The sequence below is a fragment of the Leucoraja erinacea genome, chromosome 4 (assembly GCF_028641065.1).
Source record: "Leucoraja erinacea ecotype New England chromosome 4, Leri_hhj_1, whole genome shotgun sequence".
Taxonomy (NCBI): Eukaryota; Metazoa; Chordata; class Chondrichthyes; order Rajiformes; family Rajidae; genus Leucoraja; species Leucoraja erinaceus.
The window spans coordinates 50188166-50214106 of record NC_073380.1 but is presented as its reverse complement, the minus strand read 5'-3'; the positions used below and the strand labels follow the sequence as shown (position 1 = coordinate 50214106).

The 25941-nt window shown below is 44.3% G+C and overlaps 1 protein-coding gene across 1 annotated transcript in view; it reads left to right on the top strand.

The window, feature by feature from the left end:
- The first annotated feature begins 232 nt into the window (after positions 1-232).
- The window catches only part of lpin2 (lipin 2), a 90742-nt gene continuing 65033 nt past the window's right edge, over positions 233-25941 (top strand). Inside the window, 1 exon segment of the mRNA XM_055634202.1 lies at positions 233-436. Coding sequence (XP_055490177.1) covers positions 362-436 — 75 coding nt within the window. The 5' untranslated portion in view covers positions 233-361.

Below are 25941 nucleotides of genomic sequence, written 5' to 3'. Positions count from 1 at the left end.
TTTTTAAGAAGCATTTAATTTATTTGCAAGCTTCCATATATCTCTTGGAAATTTTCCTGTTGGGTAAAAGATTATGTTTGAAAGAGGCGTGACTGGCCTATCAGTTCCATCCCTGAGCAGACTTTGACCGTGTCCTTTTATCTTTCTGTTAAGAGGTTGGTACAGATTTGTGTTTTCTATTGGTTAGCGACTTTTTTTTGTTTTTCAATTGAGGTACTTTATAACAGGCCATTTGGTAAACTTGAAATTCCATGCATGTTGAAGACACCTACCTGTGAGACTGTAGTATTGGTGAAACTGATACAACGAGCTGCACTTTGTAAAAAGTTTGGCAAGGAAATACTCTTTAATATTATTGTACATGAAGGACTTTGACTCCTCGTTTGAAGGGGATTGTGAAAGTGAAGATAGCACTTTTGGAAAATCTTGGATCTGGGTAAGTGAGAAGTTGTATAACTAAAGCAAAAGCCCTTAACTAGATGGCAGGTGAGAAACATCTGTGCTTACTTTCATAACTAGTTGTGACATGATTGTTCTGTTTGAATCCTCAAAGCTCATGAGATCAATTCACAAAGGTACTTTTTAACATGGTACGGCTGTCCCTGGGTAACAAATGGATTCCATTTGTACAAATATCTCTAAGTTGCCTTTTCTTCTAAGCCAGAAAGTACACCAAAATGACCCTGTTGTAATCTACCTCCACATTATTGTCACGAAATGTGCGGGACTGGTGTGAAGGAACAATTCATAAAAATGGAGAATGAAAGGAAACTAGTTCTGCCATTTGTAGGATAACCCTATAGGACGTAGGTTGGACTTCTGAATTTAATAACTTTATAGGGACTTAGACACATGGGGAGTCCATGTTGGGTGTTAATAACCTGGAGATGGCCTCTGTATAAACAAAGCCTCATTTTAATAGATGTGAAGCTGTAAAATGTTTGTACATTGAACTATGTAATATATAACATAAAAGCTACTAGCATTTCTATGGCAAATAAGTGTGATTAATTTTTACTCCTTTAGTGGAATAACTAAGATTGTGGAGTCTCCCTCTCAATAGTGTTTTCTCTGTATATACTATCTAAGCTTGTATCATTTTAAAGAACTCCATCTGCAGCATTTTCTAATTTGTTTTTCGAACAAATTCATGTCAGATTAACAGGAATCTGAGGGGTAACATTTTCCTCACAAAGGGTGGCAGGCAGATGGAATGAGCTGCCAGAGGAGGCAGCTCCTATCGCTATATTTAAGTAAATATTAGACCGATACATGGATAGGACAGGTTTAGAGGGATATGGGCCAAACGCAGGCAGATGGGACTAGAGCAAATAGGACATGTTGGCTGGTGTGGGCAAGTTGGGATGTAGGGCCTGTTTCCACACTGTATCACTCTATTTATGCCACATGCCCTGCTAATTTTAAATCTTAATAACACCTTGCATATCCATAGTGAAAATGTAATACATCCTTGCAAATGTTCCAAATCCAAAACGGAGCACAGACGCAATAGGCTCTACAATGTAAAACCCCCCTCTGATATTTGCACATTCTGTTTTGATCATGAATAATTGTTTTAAATGTTTAACATCAAGAGGTATTTAGGGAAAAAAATTGCTATATAATTAGCATTCACTCATTGCTAAGTGTCAACAATGAGTTTCCTTGATTGTCTGAATGTATCCATTGCCATGAGACTGCAGATATAGTCCGATTGATTCCATAATTTTCAGTTTCAGTTTGCAGCAATGAAAAATTAAAAAAATACTTTATAGTTTAAACCCTACCATTATAATGGCAGCTCTTTATTTTTTGATCATTGGTTTGTTTCCCATGTAATTGTTTTCCAGCAACGTTGAAATTACTTTTGCGGTAAATACTTCCTGAATTGTTTCTGAATTGTGCTTAGTGCATGTTTTGTATTTCCTTTTGAAACATTTAAACCTTGTTGTGAAGCTTGGGGAATGTGTTCCGGGCTTTGGTCAGACTTCATACTGGATGGAGTTTGATGTTTAATTTAGGGCATTGATTTCCCAAGGAGGAGATTTTGTTTTGAAAGGGATGCAATGTAGTCACCAGCAGTGTACATGTAGTGTCAGTTTTGAAATGGAGAAGGGAGTTGCATAAATTTGTCACCAGTAGCCTTGAGCGCTGGGATAATTGAGGGCTTTATAGAAGGCTTAGAAGGCTTGTTTATGTCCTAATATTAGAGTCTGGACCAGGGTGTGCTAAATCGGGGACACTATGGTGCAGCAATAGAGCTGCTGCCTCACAGCACCAGAAACCTGGTTCCATCCAGATCTCGGGTGCTATCTGTGTGGCGTTTGCACGTTCTCCTTGTGACCCCATGGGTTTCCTTCAGCTGCTCTGGTTTCCTCCCATATTCCAAAAACATGCAGGTTAATTGGCTTCTCTAAATTGTCCCTCGTGTGTAGGATAGAACTAGTGTATGGGTATAACTAGTATATGGGTGATTGTTGGTCAGCGCATACTCAATGGGCTGAAGGGCCTGTTTCCACGCTCTATCTCTAAACTAAATGTAGTGACTGATCTATTTGTAATTGGTGTGCCAGTTTCTGCACAATGTATTGGTGAAGAAAAGGCCATTACTGAACATATGGTTTTTGACCTTTATGATTCTGGTGAACTATTGCAACAGTTCTGTTCCTATTTAAATCTCTGGAGATAGATTTTAGCCAGATTCCAGCATTTATATCGCTAAATTCATCTCCCTAGCAAGTTTGCATATCCAGAAAAACAATTTAGAAATTGAATTGAACACTTTGGGCATTGCTGCACAAGTGGAATCAAGTAGAAAAATAAACAGATGAAGGTTAGCTTTTATGTCCTGGCATCTGCCGTGTCCCTTTCTTCCCGTACGTCCCTTTCAGACTTCCCCCGTCACCAAATTGATTGAACAGTCTATTGACACTGTATGTTGACTGAAGTTTCCAAAGGGGCACTTGCATGACACACTTGAATAGGAAATGTATAAAATCCATGGAGGCATACTTCAGTAAGCAATTGAGATCTTTGGGGAAGTTAAACTATTGGCAGCAGTTAAACCTTTCACTTTCTTTATTACTATAAAAAAAAATGCTTGCATTTTGTTTACAGCATGCCTCCTATTATGCACTACCAGTTCTCGTAAATACTCCTTATCATTCTTCAATTTGCATAACTCGACCTTTGGCATCATGATTGGTTTTCGGATTTATGTTGAATGTTCGTTTGCCTGGCATTGAACTTTAGATCTGATTTTTAAAATAAATGATTTTCCTGTTTGGTTTCTCTGATTTGTGTTTGATTGGTTCTTAAATTTAAATAGTTGCAAGATGTTTTCAGAATGTCCATTGCAAAGTGCAGAGTTTTTGGCCATGACAGTATGTTGCCACAGAAGGCTATAGCGGCCAAGTCAGTGGATATTTTTAAGGCAGAGATTAGAAAGATTTTTGATAAGTACAGGTGTCGGAGGTAATGGGGTTAGGAGGCAGAGATAGATCAGCCACGATTGAATGGTGGCGTAGACTTGATGGGCCGAATGGCAGAATTCTACTCCTATCACCTATGATCTTATTTTGTACAAATGAGTGATGCCTTGGCGAACAGATGTCTGGAAGCCAACCCCAAGAGGAAGTTGTGAATAGTGGCGAGCAACTTATTGAATGCCACTGATCTTGATTACCAAGCACAACTCAAGAATGCAAGAGCCGAGCATAATCGCGAGAAGAGATGAGTAGGGGATTCACCGTGGCCCTCCAGTTGATGGTCCTATTATCACAAGCCAAGTCTGAGCTAGTTTGATCCACCCCACGTGAAACAGCTACAGTAGATGCAGCAAAAACTCTGCCCTGAGTTGTCTATTGTCTGAGTTTCTAGTCGTAGATTCAGATCTGTGCTTCAAAATCATCGGCAAGATTGCCGATGACACCATAAACGCGGGCACGTTCTCTCCCAATGATGAGACTGTTTGTACGGGTCGGAGATCGATCCACTTGGTGGAAAATGGAGTAAAAAAAACAACCGTTTTTATTTTGCACTAAACGTTAAATGTGGCCGCCATTATTCCCAGGGGCATGTATCTGTACGTGTGCGAACGGTCGCATCACCCGGGTGGCTTTAATGGCCGCGGGACAATCGCCATCGCCAGCCGGGGCTTTGTTAGCTTTACTTGTTTGACTCTGACATCGGGGGGGGGGGAGAGTGCAGTGGAGAGATAAGTTTATTAGACCTTCCATCACAGCGATGTGATGGATGTTTATGTTAATTATGTTGTGTCTTGGGTCTATGTGTTTGTAATGTATGGCTGCAGAAACGGCATTTCGTTTGGACCTCAAGGGGTCCAAATGACAATTAAATGTATCTTGTATCTTGTATACTGTGGATGACTTGACTGTAATCATGTATTGTCTTTCCACTGGCTGATTAGCATGCAACAAAAGCATTTCACTGTACCTTGGTATATGTGACAATAAACTAAACCTCCCCCTCAATGTCAACAAGTCAAATGAACTTTGAAAATGGAGCAAAGATTTTCTAGCTGCTGAATGCAAAATGGATAGAATCACTTGTTAATACTTGCCAGAACTCATAATTTAAGGTTTATTCTTGATAGGCAGTGCCAGGGATGACTTTCCATTCCACTTCTGAAGTGGCTGGTGCTAATGTACGACTTACAGATTGTCACAGGAAGGGGGCAGGGAATGTGTTGACAGGATAAATGCGTAGTCTGGGCAGTGTTGTTTTCTTTCTGGTGTTTACTTGAGCTTGTGTGTGTTCCTAACAAATGGAATTTGGATTCTTGTTGCCTTCCCAAATGCTGCTGCTGCACTTTGAGCAGTCATGGGATGTTGTGCATTTCATGGACATTTTGAAAACATGATTCATTTGGCCTGTTCATTGGAGCTGACTGAACTTCAGGCCTGTATGTTGGGCATAGAACACTGAACATGGTTTGGTTATCCTACCACTTGATTAAGAGGATTTTAGACTGGCCTGTTTTCTTTATCATTATTACTTTTCCGCATATATTTCATTCATTTGTTCTCTAGCTCTCTACATCACTGTCTATATCTCTGACTTGCCTTTCCCCTGGCTAGTCTGTAGAAGGGTCTTAAATCAAAATGTCACCCAAACCATCACTCCAGAGATGCTACCAGGCCCGCTGAGTTACTCCAGCATTTTGTCTATTTTCAGATTAAACCAACATCTGCAGCAGTTCCTACCTAGCTTTACAGAGACTGTTGAGCATTTTTCCTGAGTATAGATTTGCATAATTTGCAGCATTCAGGGGGGCAGGGGCCAATGTTGCCCTTTAGATTGTGAGCTTCACGCCAACGTCAAGGTCTTGATCTTAAACATTTTTTAATTCCCAAATGGCCAAAGCCAGAATAACATATTGAAAGTGAAGCAACAAGGAACTGCATTTGCTGGCTTACACAAAATGGACACAAAGTGTTGGAGTAACTCAGCGGGTCAAGAAGCATCCCTGGAGAACGTGGGTAGGTGATATTTGGGGTTGGAACTCTTCTTTAGTCAAGTGCAGTGGTAAAGCTGCTGCCTCACAGCACCAGTGACCCGGATTCAACCCTGAACTCTAGTGCAGTCCGTGTGGAATTTGGACGTTCTCCTTGTGACCATGAAGTTTTCCACCAGGTGTTCTGGTTTCCTCCCGCATCCCAAAACATGTGGGATTGAAGATTAATTGGTCTCTGTAAATTGCCCCTGGTATGTAGAGAGTGGATGCGAAAGTGAGATAACATAAAACTAGTGTGAACGGGTGATCTATGGTCAGCGTGGACTCGATGGCCAGAAGGGCCTGCTTCCACTCTGTATCTCCAAGCCAAACTCTCAACACTTTGTGTCCTTTTATATTGAAAGTAGCGTTAAAGTTCATCAGTGTTTCCCTTCAAGGAGGTTGGAAGAAGTCCAAGTTCTGAGTGCTCTCGGATTGAACTTCCATTCTGTCAGGTGCAAGAGGATCTCTTGCATGTATAATCAATGGAAATGATGTGCAACAATGCTGAGATTTTTTTTTGGTGCTCTGTATCTCCCCCTTTGCTCTCTCTGTTATACGAGCTTTAATTGACTTTATTAATATGCCAAATTTAGATTACTGATCTGCAAGGTTAGTTTGAGATTGAGAAGGAGCAGGTGTTGGAGTTCTTGAAGAGCATTAAGGTGGATAAATCCCCAGGATCTCATGGGATTTATCCTAGGTTATTGAGAGAGGCAAAGAGGAGATTGTGGATGCCTTGACAAAGATCTTGACGCCCATTCTAGCCACAGGTGAGGTCCTGGAGAACTGGAGAGTAGCTAAAGTTGTTCCTTTATTTAAGAAGGGAAATGGAGAACATCCAGGAAATTCTAAATCCCTATAGACCTCTTAGGGGAGAATTCTTTGTGATAGGATTTACTCCAACATGATTTTGTACATGGCTGGTCAAAACTTACTAACTTGATCGATTTTTTTGAGGTGACAAAGGTGATCAATGAAGATAGGGAAGCGGATGTTGTGTATGTGGATTTTAATAAGATATTTAATTTAATAAAGGCCCCCATGGTAGGCTGATCCAGAAGATTAAGATGCACGAGATTCACAGTGACTTGGTCATATGGACCTAAAACTGGCTTACTGGTGAAAGACGGCAGGTTGTGATGTATAAATATAGCAAGCTTATCAAAGCCCTGACCTACAGTGCCCTCCATAATGTTTGGGACAAAGACCCATCATTTATTTATTTGCCCCTGTACTCCACAATTTGCGATTTGTAATAGAAAAATTCACATGTGGTTAGAGTGCACATTGTCAGATTTTAATAAAAGCCATTTTTATACATTTTGGTTTCACCATGTAGAAAATACAGCAGTGTTTATACGTAGTCCTAAAGTTTACGTTGAGTGAACTGAGTGTTCTTACTGTCCTCATCGTACACTAGCGTTTTGTGAGAGTGGTTGGATCCCGGGGTCCAGGAGTCAGAGCCCCCAACAGGTGAGAGGCCCGCGATAGCTGGTGCCTCTCCGCTCGCTGCTGGAAGAACAGGCACCCCTACTCCTGGGTCGGGCGCTGCCTCCTCGACCCCGCTGCTCGGCAGCAGCCGACTAGGATTCCAGAGCATCGCCGAAGCCTCACATCAGCTCCTGTTCCCCCGCCGCCTGTCCTGATAATGTGATCGACATTGGTTGAGCTGAAGCTGGGATCCAACCACTCTCACAAAACGCCGGTGTACGGTGAGGATGTTAAGAATACTCAGTTCACTCAACGCAAACATTAGGTCATTTGTTCCTTGTGCCCGTGAAAATCCCCACTCCCATCCATCCCAACCACGGTGCAAAAGTTTAACGTGTAGGAAGTCTGAAGGAGGTTCTTCTATCCAGAGGTCCATGGATGGGAGTGTCGGCCCAGGCCCGCAGCAATCGAGGGGAGGGAAAGCGCTGGCCCCAGGTCGAGTACGTCCCACCGACAGGACGGGCAGGGTTGAGCTGGAGTTGGTGCTTCCTTTTTGCGCCGCCTGTGTGCCTGGGCCTGCGATGGGACAGCGCCCCACCGGAACAGGCAGAGTCGAGCTGGAGACGAGCTCCCGTCCGGTGTTGCCCGCGGCCGCCCGCGGACGGGACACTCCGGAGGGGACGGGGATGGCCCAGCGGCGGCTGGATAGGGATGAGACGCAGGCCTGCACCCATGCAGCGACAAGGCGGCTGCGTGTGTTAAGCCTGAGCAACCTATGACCTGTGCCAGCGCAGTCGTAATACCGAACTGGCTTATAACCACGGAGTTGTTGATTGGTCTGCATGACAAACAACTGTGCTGCCCTCCCAGATGTAACTTTCATGCTCAAACTAGTGTCCCAGGTATCTGAAGCCAATTTAAATTGATTTTGCCGTCTCTAAAGTTATCTTAAAAATGTGTGAAGCAAACTTGCATGAGTCACAGTAAGAAAGTGAATGGTGTAGATTGGGAGGAAATGGTGATGTAAATAAGGCAAGGACAGTATCGTAATCAAGATTTACTGTCGTGTAGGAAAGAACTGCAGATGCTGGTTTAAAGCGAAGGCAGACACAAAATGCTGGAGTAACCGAGGCAGCAGCATCTCGAGAGAAGGAACGGGTGACGTTTCTGATCGAGACCCTGTCTGAAGAAGGGTCTCGACCCGAAACGTCGCCCATTCCTTCTCTCCAGAGATGCTGCCTGTCCCGATGAGTTACTCCAGCATTTTGTGCCTACCCAGGATTTACTGCTGACTGTTCAACTTGCAACTGACGATTGCAGAGGTATTTTTGAAGTACGGCAGCAACAATGAGCGTTAACCTGTGACTTGTAGCTTCCTGCTCATTTGTGGTTTTGATTTGCCTCTTGCGGCTAATCGTGATAAGCTTGCTTCTGCATTGGCGCCAAACTTAATGGTGAATGGCTGTCGATCTAATTGAAAATGAAGCATGAAAATATATCTAAAATTGACTACCAATATCAAGTTAACGTGTTAATACTTAAAATGGTGTTGATTTGAGCTCTGTAGTTTTTTTTTTTTTTACTGTTATTTGAGCATTGTAGCGTATGTAGAAATGAGGAGTATTTGATTTTTTCAATATGATCATGGCTGATCATCCAACTTTTTTTTTCTCTCCATACCCTCTGATCCCCTTAGCCACAAGGGCCACATCTAACTCCCCTTAAATATAGCCAATGAACTGGCCTCAACTACCCTCTGTGGCAGAGAGTTCCAGAGATTCACCATTCTCTGTGTGAAAAAAAAAAAGCATTGTAGCATGTAGCTGAATATTTGATTTTTTTCCCCCCATTAGACCCAAATGAGGTTAAAGTGTAAATAACATGGCAGTTTCTAGAGATCAGACTATCAACTGCACAATTTGCAAAGCCCTTTAGAAACCAGGAACTGCAGATGCAGCCCTTCGTCCATCTAGAAAGTGCGCAATAATGGGATCTCATCAAGCAAGCCAAGAGTGTTTCATTGTCATATGCACCAGGCACTGGGTGACACGGTGGCGCAGCAGTAGAGTTGTTGCCTTACAGCGAATGTAGCGCCAGAGACCCGGGTTCGATCCTGACTATGGGATCTGTCTGCACGGAATTTGTACGTTCTCCCCGTGACCTGCGTGGGTTTTCTCTGAGATCTTTGCTTTCCTCCCACAGTAAAAAGACGTACACGTATGTAGGTTAATTGGCTTGGTTAATGTAAAAACTGTCCCTGGTGGGTATGGGTAGTGTTAATATTCGCGGATGGCTGGTCAGTGTGGAGGGCCGTAAGGCTGTATCTTTAAATTAAACTAAACATTGAACAATGACATTCTTTACTTACTGCAGCTCAGGGGTGCATTAAATGCAATAATACAACTGATTAAATATAGAATAAATTATCAGTTCCGGGTAAACCAGACAATGATGGTGCAAGCCAAAATACATAGTACAATCTTAATAGTACAAAGTCCATAATAGAAACGTAGAAAATAGGTGCAGGAGTAGGCCATTCGGCCCTTCGAGCCAGCACCGCCATTCAATATGGCCATAGCTGATCATCTACATCAATGCCCCGTTCCTGCTTTCTCCCCATATCCCATGATTCCTTTAGGTCTGAGAGCTATACCTGACTTTGTTGCTGAGGGAGGGTTATGGTTAGGGTTGTGCAGGGCTATTCATGAGCCCAGTGGTTAATGCGAAGAAGCTATTCTCGAACTTGCAGGTAATGTTTTTGTCAGCAGCAGAAATGTGGTGACTTTGTATACTGCCTAGGTGAGGTCTGTTGTATGATTGTATTCAAAAACAGGGAGTTTCCCTGTACCTAGCTACATGTGACAACAATGTATCATTAATGATTCTTCAGCTCCTCTACCACCTTCCCAGAGGTAGCAGTGAGAAGAGAGTGTGACCAGGGTTGTATGAGTTACTGATGGTATTAGCTGCCTCTTTCAGGCAGCGCTTCCTCTAGTTCCCTTCGATGATAAGGGAGGTCAATATCTGTGGACTGGACAATGTCCACTTTCTGCAACCACCTCCGTTCTCAAGCATTAGAATTACAGAACCAAGCCGTGCGGCCACAAGTCTGTATGCTCTCCGTTGTACACCTGTGGAAGATCAATAATTAGACATGCCGAATCTCCTCAAACATCTAAGGAAGTAGAGGTGTTGATGAGCTTTATTTGCAATTGCATTAATGTGCTGGGCTCAGGACAGGTCATGCCTAGGAACTTGAATCTGTCGGCTTGCGGCTGTCCCACAAATGAAGGAAGGTGAATGGTCCTTTGACTTTCCAATCCTGAAGTTGGGAATCGGCAGTTTGGTCTTATAAACGTTGAGAGCATGAATGTAGTCCTGGCACCACTCAACTAGATTAGTCGCCTCCCTCTCCTGTACTCTGACTCCCTTTATCTGTTATTTGTCCAACAACAGTTGTATTGTCAGTGAACTTAAAGATGGCATTGGAACTGAGTGTAGCTATAAAGTCATGGGTATCAATGAGACACTGCCTCAAGTTAGGTGGATCAGCTTGATGCTACTGTAATTGGCTGATACACATCTAATACACACTTGCTGCACATGGTCCTTTCTAATGCAAGGTGATTTTCAAAAGACACATGAGATCTTGATTGCTGCCATGATGCCACAGGCAATGGAAAACTGATTCTTATAAATGTGGCATCATATTCTTTCAGATTCAATATTAAAGAGATTTTTATAAATAAAATCCTTCCCACTTAATTTCAGGTGCGTGTGCGCTTGTCTTATTAATGCAGGGAGATTTTTAGTGATTTAATGAGGGAATAACTGCATAAATAGATCAGTCAGAAGCTGATTATGTCTAATCTGATGTTGGAATGTAACTGGTGTACTTTAGGGAGTGATCAGGAAACCACCTCACTGGAGATAAGTTGCACGATAATTTGCAAGTTTACTGTAGCCTATTGCGAGATGAAGTAGTAGTTTTGGATATGACACCGCAAGTGGTTTTCCGGAGATCTTTAAAACAAGATAAGGGCAGAGTGACAAATGTTTAATGTATTATTCTCAGCTGGCGTCTGATTGACACTGACGTTCTTCTTGAGTTGGTTCTCAAGAATCTTTGAAGAAAGGTTTTGAGTGGAATACTGTTGACTTTTTGAACACCAGTCTGAAGATGGGTTCCAACATGAAACATCACCTATTCAGTCTGAAGAAGGGTTTCGGCCCGAAACGTCACCAATTTCCTTCGCTCCATAGATGCTGCTGCACCCGCTGAGTTTCTCCAGCATTTTTGTGTACCTTCGATCTTCCAGCATCTGCAGTTCCTCCTTGAACACCTAGTCCTGACCCACAGTTTTTACTCCTGAAATTTGTCTATCAACTGTTGACTTTGCCAGCTTTGTTCAGTTTTGTCTTTGCCCCTCTAAATGTGTATGTGACTTGTTGGTCATTTTAACTCTCCTTGCTTCCAAATAGACCTGTCTATCCTCAAAAGGACACAAAGCACTGAAGTAACTCGGCAGGTCAGGCAGCATTGATGTTTTGTATCAAGATCCACCTTCACCCTCTGCTCTCCATTGCTGTGAGCATGCCCTTTGCAAATTGGAGGAACAATATTCTATTTTCTACATGGATAGACAATAGGTGCAGGAGTAGGCCATTCAGCCCTTCAAGCCAGCACCGGCTGATCATCCACAATCGGTACCCCATTCCTGCCTTCTCGCCATACCCCCTGACTCCGCTATCTTTAAGAGCTCTATCTAACACTCTTTTGAAAGCATCCAGAGACTTGGCCTCCGGTGCCTTCTGAGGCAGAGAATTCCACAGATTCACAACCCTCTGTGTGAATTTTTTTTCCCTCTTCTCCATTCTAAATGGCTTTTCCCTTATTCTTAAACTGTGGCCCCTGGTTCTGGACTCCCCCAACATCGGGAACATGTTTTCTGCCTCTAGGGTGTCCCAACCCTTAATGATCTTATATGTTTCAATAAGATCCTCTCTCATCCATCTAAATTCCAGACTATACAAGCCAGCCGCTTCATTCTATCAACATATGACAGTCCCTCCATCCCAGGAATTAACCTTGTGTACCTACACTGAACTCCCTCAATAGCAAGAATGTCCGTCCTCAAATTTGGAGACCAAAACGGCACACAATATCCCAGGTGTGGTCTCACTAAGGCCCTGTACAACTGCAGAAGGACCTCTTTGCTCCTATACTCAACTCCTCTTGATATGAAGGCCAACTTGCCTTCTTCACTGCCTGCTGTGACTGATGAACAAGGACCCCCAGATCTTGTTGTAACTCCCCTTTTCCCAACTTGACACCATTCAGATAATAATCTGCCTTCCTGCTTTTGCCACTAAAGTGGAAAACCTCACATTTATCCACATTAAACTGCATCTGCCCACTCACCCAACTTGTCCAAGTCACCCTGCATCCTAATAGCATCCTCCTCACAGTTTTGTGCCACCCAGCTTTGTGTCATCTGCAAATGTGTTAATGTTAGAGATAGATAGAATCTTGAGTAGTACAGGTGTCAGGGTTTATGGGGAGAAGGCAGGAGAATGGGGTTTGGAGGGAGAGATAGTTCAGCCATGATTGAATGGTGGAGTAGACTTAATTGGCCAAATGGCCTTATTCTAATCCTATCACTTATGACCTTTACAACCCAATGTTATGAACCTTGATTTTCCAATTTTAGGTAACATGCTGTCGTTTCCTTCCCCCCACACTCCCCAAAACCGTGGGAACTTCTCCCACCCTTTCCTGTCCGCCTAGTTTTCTTCTTCCAATAATTGACTCTACCACCTTCCCCCTACCTGCTTTCATCTTCCCATCATCAACTTCCCTTTCCATTCCCTATATGACCTACTGACCTCTATCTCATTTTCCCCAGCCGCTAACGCTATATACTGGCAATCTTTTGTAAGAATGCTTATGTAAGAATGCTGTTCATCGATTACAGCTCAGCATTCAACACCATTATTCCATCAAAACTGATCACCAAACTCGGTAACCTGGGCATCGACCCCTCCCTCTGCAACTGGATACTGGACTTTCTAACCAACAGACCCCAGTCTGTGAGGTTAGACAAGCACACCTCTTCAACCCTCATCCTGAACACCGGCGTTCCTCAGGGCTGTGTGCTGAGCCCCCTCCTCTACTCCCTCTTCACCTATGACTGCACACCTGTAGATGGTACTAACACCATCATCAAGTATGCAGATGATACAACGGTGATTGGCCTCATCAGCAACAACGATGAGCTGGCCTACAGGGAGGAGGTCCAGCACTTAGCAGCATGGTGCACAACAACCTGGCCCTTAACTCCAAGAAGACCAAGGAGCTCATTGTAGACTTCAGGAAGTCCAGAGGCGGCACGCACACCCCCCATCCACATTAACGGGACGGAGGTGGAACGTTTTTCTAGCTTCAGGTTCCTGGGAGTCAACATCTCCGATGACCTCTCTTGGACCCACAATACCTCTACTCTGATCAAGAAGGCTCATCAGCGTCTCTTCTTCCTGAGGAGACTGAAGAAGGTCCATCTGTCTCCTCAGATCCTGGTTGAACTTCTACCGCTGCACCACTCGAGAGCATCCTTACCAACTGCATCACAGTATGGTATGGCAACTGCTCTGTCTCCGACCGAAGGCATTGCAGAGGGTGGTGAAAATTGCAGACCGGTTCCACCTTTCCAATTTTATGTACGCATCTTCCCACGCTCGTTTCCTGTCCAAGCAAGCGCCCGTTGCTGCGGAGGGGAGCCTCAGCATCGCCAGGCCTGCCCCACCCCCAACTGTTTTCCCCCTTCTCCCCTACCCCCTGGCGCCCCCCCCCCACCCACCCCCCCCCCCCCCCCCCCCCCCCGCCCCCGCCCCCCCCCCCACCCCCCCCCCCACCTTCAATCCTGCCCCTGCTGTCACTTCCCCCCCCCCCCCCCCCCCCCCCCACTCTCCGTTGCTGAACCATGTCGAGGAACAGCTTCTTTCTGGCCGCTGTCACTCTACAACGTACCTCGGTGACTGCCAATCACCCCCCCCCCCCCCCCCCCCCCCCCCCCCCCCCCCCCCCCACCGACTTATTATTATTTATTTAAATATTATTTCCCTACCCCCACCCATCATCCCCTCCCTTTTCTATTTCCCTTCATCATGATGCTACTGCATTTCGTTGTCTCTCTTTTTCCCAGACACTAACGCTATATACTGGCAATCTTTTGTCTTCCCTCTTTGTGCTGATGCAAGGCCTCAAACCGAAAGTAAAAGTCTCAACTTGCACTTTTCACTTCCTCAAATGCTGCTTGACTTGTTGAATTCTTCCAGCACATTGCCTTTGGTTTCAGATTCCAGCATTTGCAGTTTATTGTGCCATCATGCAGTAGGATGATATTTAAATTTATCTTCCTCCCACATTCAAACCTGGCCCCAAACGATGTATGGTTGGTGAGATATTATTTTTAGAATGATTTATTATTGAAGAAATAGTCCGTTGTGACGCTGATAATTGAATGCGCACGTTAGTCTTAACGGGTGAGTGCACTAATGTGTATGCCCAATATTGGCATACTGTTTCTCCTGGTGCTTTTCCCTGCCTGGGAGATTGGCTGTAGACTGTGCTGTTGGTTAGAGTGGTGTTGATCGATCAAAAAGTTGGCATTTATACAAATGACATTTCTTTCTTCTAGGTTGCAACTCTTGCCATAGATAAAGAGGCATCATTATTAAGGCCTATAAATTCAAGATTCACTCAGGCTAAACAAACTCTTCTCCCTTCCCCTGATTGCACCCAAAATCTTTCCGCAGGAGTGCAGAGAGTGGTTAGAACGCAAAGTTCATTCACATACATGGAACAATTATGTGATGGAACAGTGGCGTAGCGGTAGAGTTGATGCCTTACAGTGCCAGAAACCCGGTTCCGTTCCTGACTGTGGGTGCTTGTCTGTACAGAGTTTGTGTGCTCTCCTTGTGACCTGTGTGCATTTTCTCTGGGATTTCTGGTTTCCTCTCACACTCGAAAGATACACAGATTTTTTGTTTAATTGGCTTGGAATCATTGTAAAGAGTCCCTGGTGTATGTAGGATAGTGTTAACATGCAGGGATCTCTGGTCAGTGTGGACTCGGTCCGCTGAGGTCCTGTTTCCGTGCTGTATCGTTAAAACTAAAACAAAACAAAAAATTATCCAGTTTGAGTTGAGCTTAAAGATCCTGTTCCTTCTAACATAGAGACATTGAAAATAGGTGCAGGAGTAGGCCATTCGGCCCATCGAGCCATTCAATTTGATCATGGCTGATCATCCAAAATCAGTACCCCGTTCTGGCATTTTCCCCATATCCCTTGATTCCATTAGCCCTAAGAGTGATATCTAACCCTCTCTTGAAAACGTACGTGCTTACAACCACTGTTTTATCTTGCTCACGTGATGTTTGAGAGACTTTGTAATCGTGAATGGTAAATATCAGTGGTGTGACAATGCACCTTTTGTTACAGTCCCGAGGGTGATTAAACAAAACAAAGATATAAGTGGTTTCTCCCATTGTTAACTGCTGAGCAAAATTTATCCCAGTGCTCTGTTTTTACCCTAACAAGGAATCAAGGACATTATCAGTGAACATTAACAGAAATTCTGCTTGCATTAAAATTTTTCATCTTGACATCTGTGCTTCAGCCACATCCTCCTTCATGGCATTTTCCGTCCCCTTGTCAAAAATAACAGATAAATCACTTCTCCGGATACTAATATCATTGAAGGTTCCCTGAAAGGTACAATACCTTCATGAATATGAAATTGAAACCAAACACCAAGATAAACTGTCCCTTGTTAATTCCTATTTGTTTACTCTACATTGGGTTTTATTCAATAGCCTGCAGTTATTTATCTTTGTTGCTCCCAATAGGGCAGTTTACTTAACAACCTGTCATTAATAAACATCAGTGAGCTCTGATGTTTATAGCTTGCTTTTGTGAAATGTACATGTGGATTTATTGTTGGAATTGAGTCGGTTTGTGTCTCATTTTGGCTATCGAGAGATGTTTAATCCATTGCTTGCTTAGTTAAACAGTTTGGTAACTTGTGATAGAATCAACCTCCTTCCACTTGGCATTTTTCTTTGTCAAAGACATTGGGTAGCTTTGGTTAATTGTGATGCAAACATAGCCCTTTATCCACCAGAATCAGAGCCTTCATGCCATTATGTGACCGGAACTTAAACAACACTGTATATGTTACATTGTATATTGAACACAAATTAAAAGGATTTAAAACATTGTTGCCTGTTTCAAAGAATGTTTCTCCTAAATGTAACAAAGCAACTTAATCAACATCTAGCCCTTTTGATACTGCACAGTAGTTTTTTATTGTTCAGTGTTCATTTACCATTAATTTAGGGTTATTTGACTTTTGCCATTGAGTGTTGAGAAGTGAAATCTTCCTTATGAAATGTGATTTTCTGTTCCTGTGAGAAGCTTGCACCAATACTGAAGTTTCTCAATAGCAGTGCCTGGGGCAATTATAGAAATTGGCCGTTAGAAAGTGGATTTAGCATAATTATTTTTGTCTTTCGCATGTTTTAAACAAAGTGATTCTAACCTAATGTTGAATTGGCAAACACTGTTAATGATCATAATCCATAATGGAGCTCATGCTGTGCTTTTAAATAAAACTGGAGTGTTATAAAAGCTCGGTGTTCCAGCATTGTGGAGAGTTTTTCTGGAAACTGAATGCTCATGTTTACAGATCTAGCAAATGAGATACACAAACACAATCATTAGCCCAACTTTTCCAGTTCGACCAAGATGCTCTGACTGCACTACTCCTGCCTGCATTTGGCCCACATCCCTCTAAACCTTTCCTACCTATGTACCTGTCCAAATGTATTTTACATATTGTTATAGTACCTGCCTCAACTACATTCTCTGGCAGCTCATTCCATATACCCACCACCCTCTGCGTGAAAAAGTTGCCCCTCAAGTTCCTATTAAATCGTGCCCCTCTCACCTTACCTTCTCTGATTTTCAATTCCCCTACAAAAAACACTGTGAATTCATCATATCTATTCCCCTCATGATTTTATACATCTCTAAAATTTGCTCCTCAAGCTCTGATGAAATCTTTCCCATCTCACCTTAAACCTGTCCTCAGGTTCTTGATTCTCCTGCTTTGGGTAAATGTGTGCATTTATTATTCCCCTCATGGTTTTATGCACTTCTTATGGGCCAGTCCCATAAGGTGACTTTGTAGGTGACTGCAGGAGGCATATGCCACATGGTCACCACATGTTCGCGGGTGGGTTGCTGGGTAGTCGCCTTCATGGTTGTGAGGAGTTCCCGCATTCTGGGAACTAGTCGCTGCCTCATTATGGTTGCTGCGAATTTTTCAACGTCGAAAAATTAGCGGCGATCAGAATGAAGCCGCCATGGACAGTAGCGTGAATTCTCCTGCCGTAGGCGGGTCTCCAGGAGGTCCTAGTACGTTGCCAGGAGGTCGAAGGTTCTCGTAGGTTGTAGTCGGTGCTGTCTGGTGAATTTCATTGACTCATTGGGGGAAAAAAATGGAAGCAGTAGTTTTCAGAACCAAGGAGAACCGACCGGTAATGTTAAATGTCCGCTGAGCTTCACAGCCGTGTATCTCTGGCGTCTTAAAAGTTGTCTCCACTCCTTCTCCCCCCTCTTCCCCTCCCCCTCTTTTAAAGGACATATGTGACCATTCCCGTACACTGTGCTTTCACCGTCTTAATTACCGCGCCAACCTTCCTGTTCATCATGGTGTGTGTCTGTATCACATTGGCTTTGCACCATGTGAATTTCACTTGACAGCGCTCCCCCCACTAGCCCTGTTCCCTGCCTGCATAACAGGCTGGTGAAGGAAGCGGTGTGTGTGCCACTTTGACAGTCGCCGTTCCAGTTGCCAGTTTTTCAGGTGACTGCCGGCGACTTCACAGTCGCCTGAAAAATCACCTTAGTGGGACAGGCCCATTAGCCTCCTGCACTCCAAGGAATAAAGTCCTAACCTAGCCAAACCCTCTCTGTAGCTAAGGCCCTTGGGTCTTGGCAACATCCTTGTGCACTCTTCTTTTTTGCACTCTTTCCACCTTAACGATATTATTGTTCAGGAAGTGTTTGACTTGCTCACTAGAAAGATGCAGCATTGTGAAATGTAAGAGTTTGCCAAACAGCATGTGAAAGTCTATTACTGGGTTTTGACTAAAGAAAATATTAATCATTGGCTTTTGACTTGCGTGTATGTTAAGTTCTAAAATATTGACATTACCAAGGTTTTAAACTCCTTTCATGAGATGATAACAGTTGCAAACTGGTGGAAATTACTCGCAAACAGTATGACAAGGACCGTTATAGGTCGAGTGAAGTGTGGTTTGTGATGACATGTATAAATAAATTGGGGGTTTGCATTCAGCCAGTAGAAACCTCTGACAAAATAATCCCTTTTGATTGTAAATCTTTTCACAGTGAGCATTACAGTTAGTCATAACGCTGAAGCAATGCGTAAACAAATGCACAAATTATTTGTTACACTTAAAAAATCTGAGAGGAAAGGTAGTCTGAAATTCTATCACAGTTCTGTTTTGAACAGGAAATAAGGTACTTGACTATTGATAGACATACCTATAAATGGCATCATTTATTTGGTGAACTAGTCTCGGTCTTATTTCTATGTCCGTTGTTTGGATTTTTTTTTCAGTACCTCGTGTGCATGAATGCAATGGATGTTTGAAATACAAGGGTAAATGTGCATATGTTTGTTATCCTTTCTATTGGAAAGTACCTGAAGCCGAGCAGTGCTTGAAATGGTAAACTGTCAATGGAGTTTTGTTTTAAAAACGACCATTCGTGGTCAGGGTGACGAAGCATTTGGAGGTGAACTTGCAGCTGATGCCGTTCTTGTGTGCTGAAAGTTTTGTCATTCTTGTGATAGCACCCAGGGCTCTCACTTAACTTTTTTTCCCTGTTTCTAGCCGGGCAACCTAGGCAGCTTTTTAGGTTGCCAAATGACAGTTTAGGTGGTCATTTAAGACTATTTGCATGACACGTACGATAATGTGCTCGGCCGAATTGTGTAGTTACCAGTCAGAATTATGCTCAATGAAGCATTCACATATAATTTCTGCTTCAAATAAAGTCACAAACTCAATATTTTCACTAATCAAGACATGTATATACAGTGGCTTGCAAAAGTATTCATACCCCTTGAACTTTTCCACATTTTGTCACGTTACAACTGCAAACATAAATATATTTTATTGGGATTTTATGTGATAGACCAACACAAAGTGGTGCATAATTGTGAAGTGGAAGGAAAATGATACATGGTTTTCAAATTTTTTTACAAATAAAAAATTGAAAAATGTGGTGTGGGTGCAAAAGTATTCAGCCCCCTTTAGTCTGATACCCCTAAATAAAATCCAGTGCAACCAATTGCCTTCAGAAGTCACCTAATTAGTAAATAGAGTCCACTTGTGTGTAATCTAATCTCAGTATAAATACAGCTGTTCTGTGAAGGCCTCAGAGGTTTGTTAGAGAACATTAGTAAACAAACAGCATCATGAAGCCCAAGGAACACACCAGGCAGGTCAGGGATAAAGTTGTGGAGAAGTTTAAAGCAGGGTTAGGTTATAAAAAAATATCCCAAGCTTTAAACATCTCACGGAGCACTGTTCAATCCATCATCCGAAAATGGAAAGAGTATGGTACAACTGCAAACCTACCAAGACATGGCCGTCCACCTAAACTGACAGGCCGGGCAAGGAGAGCATTGATCAGAGAAGCAGCCAAGAGGCCCATGGTAACTCTGGAGGAGCTGCAGAGATCCACAGCTCAGGTGGGAGAATCTGTCCACAGGACAACTATTAGTCGTGCACTCCACAAATCGGGCCTTTATGGAAGAGTGGCAAGAAGAAAGCCATTGTTGAAAAAAAGCCATGAGAAGTCCCGTTTGCAGTTTGCCACAAGCCATGTGGGGGACACAGCAAACATGTGGAGGCAGGTTAAGAAGGTTCAACTGTTGGGTATAAATGCAGGAATAGCAAGATGGATTCAAAAGTGGCTGAATGGGAGAAGCCAGAGGGTAATGGTGGATGGCTGTTTATCGGGTCGGAGGCAGGTGACTAGTGGGGTGCCTCAGGGATCTGTGTTGGGTCCTTTGTTGTTTGTCATGTACATCAATGATCTGGATGAAGGTGTGGTAAATTGGATTAGTAAGTATGCAGATGATACCAAGATAGGGGGTGTTGTGGATAATGAAGAGGATTTCCAAAGTCTACAGAGTGATTTAGGCCATTTGGAAAAATGGGCTGAAAGATGGCAGATGGAGTTTAATGCTGATAAATGTGAGGTGCTACACCTTGGCAGGACAAATCAAAATAGGACGTACATGGTAAATGGTAGGGAATTGAAGAATACAGTTGAACAGAGGGATCTGGGTATAACCGTGCATAGTTCCTTGAAGGTGGAATCTCATATAGATAGGGTGGTAAAGAAAGCTTTTGGTATGCTAGCCTTTATTAATCGGAGCATTGAGTATAGAAGCTGGGATGTAATGTTAAAATTGTACAAGGCATTGGTGAGACCAAATCTGGAGTATGGTGTACAATTTTGGTCGCCCAATTATAGGAAGGATGTCAACAAAATAGAGAGAGTACAGAGGAGATTTACTAGAATGTTGCCTGGGTTTCAACAACTAAGTTACAGAGATAGGTTGAATAAGTTAGGTCTTTATTCTCTGGAACGCAGAAGGTTAAGGGGGGACCTGATAGAGGTCTTTAAAATGATGAGAGGGATAGACAAAGTTGATGTGGACAAGCTTTTCCCTTTGAGAATAGGGAAGATTCAAACAAGAGGACATGACTTCAGAATTAAGGGACAGAAGTTTAGGGGTAATATGAGGGGGAACTTCTTTATGCAGAGAGTGGTGGCTGTGTGGAATGAGCTCCCAGTGGAAGTGGTGGAGGCAGGTTCATTGGTATCATTTAAAAATAAATTGGATAGGCATATGGATGAGAAGGGAATGGAGGGTTATGGTATGAGTGCAGGCAGGTGGGACTAAGGGGAAAAAAAATTTGTTCGGCATGGACTTGTAGGGCCGAGATGGCCTGTTTCCGTGCTATAATTGTTATATGTTATATGTAAGGTGCTCTGGTCAGATGAGACCAAAATTGAAGTTTTTGGCCTAAATGCAAAACGCTATGTGTGGCGGAAAATTAACACTGCACATCACCCTAAACACACCATCCCTACTGTGAAACATGGCGGTGGCAGCATCATGCTGTGGGGATGCTTTTCTTCAGCAGGGACAGGGAAGCTGGTCAGAGTTGATGGGAAGATGGATGGAGCCAAATACCGGGCAATCTTGGAAGAAAACCTGTTAGAGTCTGCAAAAGACTTGAGAATGGGGCGGAGGTTCACCTTCCGGCAGGACAATGACCCTAAACATACAGCCAGAGCTACAATGGAATGGTTTAGATCAAAGCATATTCATGTGTTAGATTGGCCCAGTCAAAGTCCAGACCTAAATCCAATTGAGAATCTCTGGCAAGACTTGGAAATTGCTGTTCACAGACGCTCTCCATCCAATCTAACTGAGCTTGAGCTATTTTGCAAAGAAGAATGGGCAAAAATATCACTCTCTAGATGTGCAAAGCTGGCAGAGACAAACCCCAAAAGACTTGCAGCTGTAATTGCAGCGAAAGGTGGTTCTACAAAGTATTGACTCGGAGGAGCTGAATACTTTTGCACGCCACACTTTTCAGTTTTTTATTTGTAAAAAAATTTGAAAACCATGTATAATTTTCCTTCCACTTCACAATTATGCACCACTTTGTGTTGGTCTATCACATAAAATCCCAATAAAATACATTTACGTTTGTGGTTGTAACGTGACAAAATGTGGAAAAGTTCAAGGGGTATGAAAACTTTTGCAAGCCACTGTATCACAATGACATGCAGCAAAATTATAATACAGTAACTTAACTCTTTTTACACATTGCAATTAATGTAATTTCTATTGGTTCTTTCCACTTCCAAACAAAAATGTGGTTGGATTATTCAGCGTATGATCAACCTGTGTCAATAAATCCTGGACCATGGTAACATGTATGCTTAACCATGCACACTACAGATTGATGCAAGCATGTTTTCTATGAAGGACTGAAAATTACCATGACATGGCCATAGCATGGGTCATTATTGCTATTGGCACAGAAACACTCTCGCTTCCCACATAATTTATCCATAACAAAATATACAGGTTGCATGGAAATTTCTAAAGACATTTTATGATAATAGGTGTTAAAACCGACTATACGCACCTAACAGGTTAAATATTACACTAACTGACAAGAGATGGCCAAAGGACATAACTGCAGCAAATGTTATTTTGGTAATATGTTTAAAGGTGTCAAAATGCCACATTACCGGACATTCAGATTAGATGAATGTGTTGTGAACTGCAATGAAGATACCCAGTTCGTACACGCCACATTTAAAAAAAAAATATATATATATTATTATTGATAAACGCTGTTTCCATCATTCCCACTTCAGAATTAACCTTAAAATTTCAACAGAAATATTTCCAGATCAAATTTGTGGTGTATATGACCGACTGTAGAAGCAAAAGTGGATAAATCCAACGTATAGTTGTGAATGTTGCTCATTAAATAACTACAGTACTGATACTCCATATTAAGAGTATTGATTTGCCATTAAAATTAATTCTGTAATAACGTGTCAACGGTAGCAGTGACAATCGAACACTCGGGGTTTAATGTTTCACATGTTCACAATTTAATTAATCCATCTATATGGACTCAAACAATTAATAACATTGGGTATTAAAATTTGATTGCATTCCGTTATTAAACAGTCAATGTTCGCTCTGAAGACATTTCCAGCACAATAGGGTTCGGGGGGGGGGGGGGGGGGGGGGGGGGGGGGGGGGGGGGGGGGGGAATCAGTGTGGGGTGGATCAGATGGCGGGGGGGATAGATGGCGGGGGGGGGGGGTGTGGGGGGGGGGGGGGGGGGGGGTGAGAAAGGCAATCGGTGCAGAATGGATGGATTGAGGCAGGTGAATTGGTATGTGTTGGTTGGAGTATGTAAAATTGTGGGGGGGGGAGAGCACGGGGATGTCAGTGGTGTTTGAATGGGGGGGTACAGGATGGATGGTACCAGTATGAATTGGATATAGACAAAAATGCTGGAGAAACTCAGCGGGTGAGGCAGCATCTATGGAGCAAAGGAAATAGGCAATGTTTCAGGTCCAAACCCTTCTTCAGACTGTTTTCCCACACCCCCCCCTTCTTGAATGGGGGGGGGGGGGGGGTCAATATAGGATGGATGGGGGGTTCAGTAAAAGATGAATGAGGGAATCAGTACAGGATGAATGAGGGGGATCAGTACAGGATGAATGGGGTGTCAGTAAAAGATGAATGGGGAGATCAATACGGGATGGCTGGGGGTATGGTGCAGGATAAATGGAGGGGGGGGGGGTCAGTACAGGATGAATGTGGGGGAGCAGTGCAGAATGAATGGGTGGAGCAGTGTAGGATGGGTGGGAAGGGGTGTCAGTACAGGATGTATAGGGTAATCAGCGCAGGATGAATAGATTGGGGGGGGGAGGGTAGATGGGGAGGGGAGCACAGGGGATGTCAATGAGGACTGAATAGAGGCGGGAATGGGGATCAGTGCGGGATGGGGGGGGGGGGGGGGTCCCAGGTTAAGAGGGGAGGAGGGGGGCATACGAGAAGAGAGAGAGAGAGAGGGGGCGAGGTGGGGAGAAATGAAGGTCAGTGCTCCTCGGACAGCATCACCCTGCTGCCTTGGCCGTCCCTGTCCACCGCCAAGTGCCGCCGAAGGGGGAGGCGGTTGGGATCTCCTCACCACTGCCTCCCCCCCGCCCCCCACTGGCCAACAGGAAGGTGCGGGGCCGAGCGGTGCAGCTGCTTCAGACGGCATAAGGAGGCCTTCCCCTCCCTCCCTCCTCCCAGCCTCGGCGTGCGAGAGGGTTTGCTTTGAAAGCGGTTTTCGCCGTTAGCGGATTTGCAAGCAGCGGCCGCTATCAGGGCGGGCGGGTGCAGCAGGAGGAGGAGGAGCCGCTGTCGCAGCTGTGCGGGGCCCATCATTAGCTCCGACTCTTCATCACCCTGCACCTGGTATCTTTGCCCCGCACGACAGTCGTCGCCGACATAAAACGTCATGTTCCTTTTCTCCAGAGATGCTGCCGGACCCGCTGAGTTACTCCAGTTTTTTGTGTCCATCTTCGGTGTAAACCAGTATCTGCAGCTCCCAGCCGGGCAAAATGACTCGCCGTTTAGTTTGCCCGGTGGCACTTTGGGTGGTCATTGGCACCCGGGCAACCACAAATTTCGAGCCCTGGCACCTCACAAACCCATTAACTCTATCAAAAGGCAATTGAGTAACTGCACTACATTTTGTAAAAGGTTCTCCATGCGGCTACTGTGTGCAGATGATAGAAGAAATGAATGTGGATGATCTGTAGCTATGCAGATTGGTTTGAACTAAAAGCTGAGTCTCACGTTGCGAGTTGACACAAGAGGTACCCCGAGTGAAAGACTCGTGGTTGTGTACGAGATTGCATCAAGAGTGTATGATCAAGAGTTTAACCGAGTTCCCACGGGTATGACAAGTTTGCCGTTTACTTGTCATTTCTGTGATGTTCTAAGTTCGTCTCCCGAGTTACTCTTGAGCCAATCCTGATTGAAGGTTTGTTTTAATAAGCAACAGTGTTAAGACCTCCCCATCCTGTGGCTTTGTTTTAAAGATATAATTCAGAGCGGCCGCATCTATTGATGTGACCTAAAAAGGGGAAAAATGCGCACCATCCAGTGCCAGAGCAGTTATACTTATGATTTGTTTGAAACACACAGGTTTGATATGTATTAATTGATTTTATTGCCATGTCTACACACTACGGGGAGACGGGAGATGAAATCTTTGAATGTGGACGGATGTGCACATCAGATTGTTGTGAGACGGAGCTCCAGGTTCGCCTCCTGAGCTGCTTAGGTGGAGAGAGGTTGGGGGACGTCATTAAACTGGCTGGGGTGACATGGCTCTTGGGTTAGGCTGGGATCATTCTCTGCGGGATGATCTTAGTGCGGGAGACAAGTGTAGGAGAGGTGTACTGACTGTGTGGGCAGACACTTTGGAAGTGATTGCCCACCAGTCTCAAAAACCGCTGTGTCTCCCTGTCCCTGGGATAGCAGGGGGCGTCCAAACAGCACAATACCCCCCTCCCCCTCCAGGCCAACACGAAGGGCAACGATCCCAAGGCTTTAGCGTCAGAAACAGCGGGCAGGCGACAATCACCTGCCATAACGCGAGAGAGATCATGCACTGTTGTAGGTCTCCTTTGCACGTCGGTGTTTCTGTCTTTCTCCACTCATTGTTGGCCCTATCTGTCACCACCCCCACCTACACCCCTCTGCTTCCCGGCCATGTGTGTGACCCCTCCCCCCCTCTCCAGCTCCCCGCCCATTGCATCGGCGCGGGGGCTTTGCACTGTCTTCACGTCGGCGATGCCAGCAGGTCAAAGCCAGTCGCCCCGAGGCAGTCGCTCCCTTCAGTTTCCCAGGGGGTCGGAATGGGACTGGAGTTGGGAGGGAAAGGGGGAGGGGGGATGGGTGGGTTCGGTGCCCCCTCATCTCGGGCTGTGGGAGAACTGCCACTTGTCGCTGTAGCGGCCCATCTGGACTTCCTCTGGAGTTGGAGCGGGGCTGGGCTGGAGTTGCTGTTGGCTGTGGGTCTCTGGGTTCTCCATGCTTGCTGTGGGCCTGGGGGTCGGTGTCCCGTTGGTCCTGACGTCTCCGGCCACGCCCCTGGACAGGAGCTGAGACTGGGAACTGTACCGCCCTTGCCCCCTCCCTCTGTAACTGCAAACAACCCCACTCTCCTGCTCACCTAACCCGCAGGGGCTTTGCACTGTCTTCACGTCGGCGACTGGCACTGA